The 5,173-nt window shown below is 37.2% G+C and overlaps 1 protein-coding gene across 1 annotated transcript; it reads left to right on the top strand.

Annotated features, from left to right (window-relative positions):
* The first annotated feature begins 476 nt into the window (after nt 1-476).
* On the top strand, nt 477-3,789 carry LOC113316686 (probable LRR receptor-like serine/threonine-protein kinase At3g47570). Its single transcript, XM_026564835.1, has 2 exons — nt 477-3,062; nt 3,162-3,789. Exons 1-2 carry the CDS (start codon nt 551-553, stop codon nt 3,560-3,562), a joined length of 2,913 nt encoding a protein of 970 aa, XP_026420620.1. The 5' UTR covers nt 477-550; the 3' UTR covers nt 3,563-3,789.
* Nucleotides 3,790-5,173: the final 1,384 nt, after the last annotated feature.

Raw genomic sequence — 5,173 nt, 5'->3', positions numbered from 1 at the left:
GATGATGTGATCATGTATATTCAAGTCGTTTGCAAGTTTCAGCGAACTAGAAAGTCAACAAGTCAAAAAGCTAAATGGCGTTTACTGGTGTTGATAATTCAAGCACTGGTTTGTTTATTATCAAGCGTAAAACTAAAGCGTAAAATTAATAGTTAAAACTAAAGCATACATAGGTGACTGTTGATGGCACCATGGAGGAATTTTCTCCGAGAAGAGAGTTGAAATTCATGTGGATAACGCAGTTCCATGCCGTTCTCAACTGGGTTGACGATGAGTCTCTCTTCCGTATGGAAAATTTTCACCGAATTTTGTTTTCATTTTTGTTTTGTTCGGACAGGTTTTGCTCGATTCTAAATTGCATGGCTGATATCTCGCTAGATATTTTCTTAAAAAATAACTTGGAGATATTTATTTCGTTTTTTTTTTATTATTGTTTGTGATAAGACTTGCTTGACTCTAATCGTCTCTGCACGCAGGAAAATTTGTGGATGTCGGGCGTCTCTGAATTCTACTGAAAATCTTGGGGAAATCTATATTTATCAACACTCGAATGAAAAATGAGAGATATCATCCACAACTCTGTGTCATCGCAATCTTTTCTTCTTCTAATCAAATCGTAGACTCACAAATTAAGATGAGCTTCCTATTGGTCATCTGTGTCAGTACCCTTGTTTTATCCACCTTTAATTTCTCACCTACATCCCAATATCTTATAGCAGAAACCGATAGGTTAGCCTTACTTTCTTTCAAAGCCAAAATAAACGACCCACTCGGGATATTAAGTTCGTGGAATGAATCGTCTCACTGCAGTAATTGGACAGGAATTACATGTAGTCGTCGGCACCCAAGCAGGGTCACTGTCGTGGATCTAGAATCCCTGAACTTGGGAGGTCCTATATCTCCATATATAGGAAATCTGTCGTTCTTAGAAGAGCTCCACCTTACAGAAAATCACTTCACTGGCGAAATTCCTCAAGAAATTGGTCAGTTATCCAGATTAAAAAAGTTAGTCTTATCCCTTAATAATATATCTGGCAGTATTCCACCCCAACTTTATAACATCTCCTCCATCACTGTTTTTGCTGTAACCGACAATTTACTTCATGGATACATTCCACCCTATATCGGAAATACTCTCCCTAACCTCCGTGTATTTTTAATAGCGAATAACAGTTTCCATGGCATGCTACCAAAATCGCTATCCAATCTTTCTGGATTGGATGTACTACTAGATGTCTCTTTGAATCACTTCACTGGACCTGTACCGACCAATTTGTGTAGCTTGCAAGATCTCACATATCTAAATCTTGAATCTAATCGTCTTGGAACCGGTAAAGTGGATGACCTTAGCTTTTTGGATTCATTATCAAATTGCAGTCACCTAGAAGTCCTTTCCTTCTGTTGTAATAAATTTTCCGGGAAACTACCGAATTCCATAGCCAACCTCTCGACAAAGCTTACCCGTTTAAACTTGGGAGGAAACAAGATATTCGGAGAAATTCCAAGTGGAATTGAAAACCTTGTCAGCCTAAACAGATTAAGCATGCCAGCTAATCGACTAACAGGAAGTATTCCAGATTCTTTAGGAAAGCTAACTAATCTGTTGGAAGTTGCCCTCTGGGATAACCAACTCTCTGGACACGTTCCAGCAAACATCTGCAGCAATACACAATTAGAAAGATTATTTTTGGATAACAATAGATTTGAAGGTACCATTCCGCCAAGTCTTGGCAACTGCAGCAATCTGAAAATAGTGGGACTTTCTATGAATCAACTTGTAGGTACTCTTCCTAAACAACTGATTGGTCTTTCTTCACTGTCAATGCAGCTTAATTTATCTTGGAATCACTTGACTGGTAATTTACCTTCAGAAGTCGGTAACTTGGAAAGGATTATCAACCTCGACCTGTCAAATAATCAATTATCTGGGGAAATTCCAAGCTCTTTAGGAAATTGTCTAGGCTTACAAATACTTAATCTTAATGGAAATTTATTCGAAGGCATTATTCCTCCATCATTGAAGAGTTTGAAGGGAATTGTGAACTTGGACATATCAAGCAATAACTTGTCCGGTCGAATTCCTGAGTATTTGGAGTCATTTGCTTCCCTCGTGTATCTTAAAATATCTTACAATGACTTTGAAGGTGAATTACCAAACCAAGGAATTTTCAAGAAGTTAAGTGCATTTGAAGTCCGCGGAAATAAAAAGCTTTGTGGAGGAACTCCTAGACAGCATTTACCAAGTTGTCCACGACCGCCTGGATCTGGAAAACAAAGTAAGCGATTCCCTCTGAAGAGACTGCTTCTAATAATCTTCGGAACTGTTTTCTGCCTAATTTTCCTGGGTTCCCTTTTCATCTGGTTTTGGAGGAAAAAAACAGCAATGAAACGTTCCTCTTCATCTTCAGAAGATCTTGTCAGTAATAAGTTTCAGAAGGTTTCATACAAAGAGCTTCTTAAAGCAACAGATGGATTCTCTGCAGAAAATTTAGTTGGAGTCGGAAGCTACGGATCTGTTTACAAAGGATTATTAATGGTAAATCAGGAGATAAAAGTTGTTGCAGTAAAAGTACTAGATCTTCAAAGACGGGGAGCATCAAAAAGTTTCATAGCTGAATGTGATGCAATGAGATGCATTCGCCATCGAAATCTCGTGAAAATATTAACTTCTTGTTCTAGCATTGATTTCAAAGGAAATGAATTCAAAGCTCTTGTTTCGGAATTCATGCCAAACGGAAATCTTGAGCACTGGTTGCACCCGACAGAAAATCGCGAACAACTTCAGTGGTCATCGAGGAGATCGCTTAGTTTTATGGAGAGGCTAAATGTAGCCATTGATGTTGCATCTGCATTAGATTATCTTCATCAGCATTGTCAGACACCAATAGTTCACTGTGATCTAAAACCAAGTAATGTTTTACTCGATGATGACATTAACGCTCGTGTTGGTGATTTCGGACTCGCTAAGTTTCTAGGTGGAGTAATCATCAATGTTGAATCTGAGCACCATACCAACAGTACTTCCGTCGGGATAAGGGGCTCAATTGGTTATGCTGCTCCAGGTTTTATATTTTCTCTTACTATAGTAATTTCGTAGAATAAATAATAGATTCTAAACTATTAATCGTACGATACTATATCGTTACTCCTTTTATATGCAGAGTATGGAATGGGTAGCGAGGTCTCGACTAATGGAGACGTTTACAGTTACGGGATCATGGTGCTAGAGATGTTTACTGGAAAGAGTCCCACGGATGACATGTTTGCAGATGGTTTAAGCCTGCATACCTTTGCTAAGACAGCTCTCCGCCCAGATCGTGTAATGCACATCGACCCAACAATGACACTTTCTCATATCCGCGAGGAAGGTAATGATAGCAACAATGAAATTCCGATCAATGGAGAGAGTGAGGCCAAGTTATGCGAGGCTTTGACAGGGATTATCAACCTTGCGATCTTGTGTTCTGTTGACTCACCCAATGAACGGATGGAAATGGCACAGGTTGTCAAAGAGTTGCAATCAATCAAATCTATATATCTGTCGAGTGTGGTATCCCAGTAAAGTACCGAGTGGATGGGAGTGGTTAGCAGCCAATAGGCGATCAATAAATTGAAAGTTTCCTCTTTGGGAAAAAGATATATATAATTGAAGAGATGCATGAACCTAATCTATGCCTTCCTTAATACAGTTTTGATTAGCAAGAGATTGTTATTCAGTATTACAATAAATTCTTAAAATGTTGTAAAATTACATGGAATGAAAAATTGTCTAACTATCATTTTATTTTGAGCAAACCCTAAGATTACAAAAACATTTGATTATTTAAACACTAAATACAGTAAAAGCAATGTAGGGTTTTTCCGGTTACTAAACATCATATCTTTTCAAAAACCTAGATTTTAATTAATTGAACGTTCATAAACTAGTGGAAGTGAAACTACCAAATCATGGGAATGAAAGACTCAAAGTCATGGCCCGCTACAAAGCCCACGATTGTTTTTGACTTTAATGTGTTCCGTGGCTCTGAGAATCGGCGAATTTCTGAGTTAACTCGGTTAAAAAAAACTTCTTCCTACTCAATGATTAATTCTCCAATCTGATCTTCTATAGTTTTAAATCTTTGCAACATTGATCCTTTTACAAGATTTTTATTTTTTCTGTGGTGAAACTGGATTCTTAATTTCTTTGTTTCAAATCTTTTCATATTTATTTGCTTTCTTATATGGGTTGCTAACTTTTTGATTCTCCATGTATTATCAGTTTGTTTTGTCTCTAATGGCGTTTTCCTTGTTCTATGTTGTGTTTCAAGCGTTTGCAGAGTATTTCATTAAGCGTTTGCTTACAAGATTGTTTAGTGATGTTATCTCGGTTATCAATGGAGTCCCTGGGAAGAAGATAAGCTACTATGTCAACTCGGAGAATTGCTGGTTTAGTTTATCCCGGCTTCAGCTCAAGTCAACGAAATTCAAAATTCAAAAAAATCCTGATAATAGGAAATTTGGTTACCTAATTTTACTCCTCTGTTTAATCGCCAGTTGTCAATCTTCTCTAACTAAAAGAGATGCTAAAGCTATCTTTTTCCTGAAGTATCGACAGAATATCTTTTTGCATTCAATTCCAACTATATTCCAAAACCATTATACTTATACATTTCCTAAACCCTTTAACCAGTATCCTTCTCTAAAAAGCATAAACCCTAATACTCTATACATCATGGAAGAAGGAAGTTCAAGCAACATGGGAGATTTGGTTAATAAATTTAAGAAAGCTACTTTGGAGTTGGGAAATATTAATGAAGCTGTGATTATTGAGAAGGATGTAACCAATGAAGATGCAGAAGATTCAAACTAGGAAGCAAGTGCCATTGGGAAGATCATTTGTGAAGGAAGAATGAGCTATGATACAGTTTGCAAATACATCAAATTTACTTGGCCTTTTCTAGCTCCGGAAGATCTGAGAATTGTTGAGATTGAGCCAAATCTTATGATTTTCAAGTTTAGCAAATGGGATTTTCTGAATTCTGTGATTAATGAAAGACCATGGATCATCAACAAGAAGCTATTAAATGTCCATGACTATATTCCAGATATGATTTATACTGAGAAACATTGGGGTTTCCAACAATTTTGGATCCAGCTGCCGTATCTATTACCGGAGTTAATGAATGTTGCT

Source organism: Papaver somniferum, chromosome 1 (genome assembly GCF_003573695.1).
Source record: "Papaver somniferum cultivar HN1 chromosome 1, ASM357369v1, whole genome shotgun sequence".
Lineage (NCBI taxonomy): Eukaryota > Viridiplantae > Streptophyta > Magnoliopsida > Ranunculales > Papaveraceae > Papaver > Papaver somniferum.
This window is presented reverse-complemented; position numbering and strand designations above follow the sequence as displayed.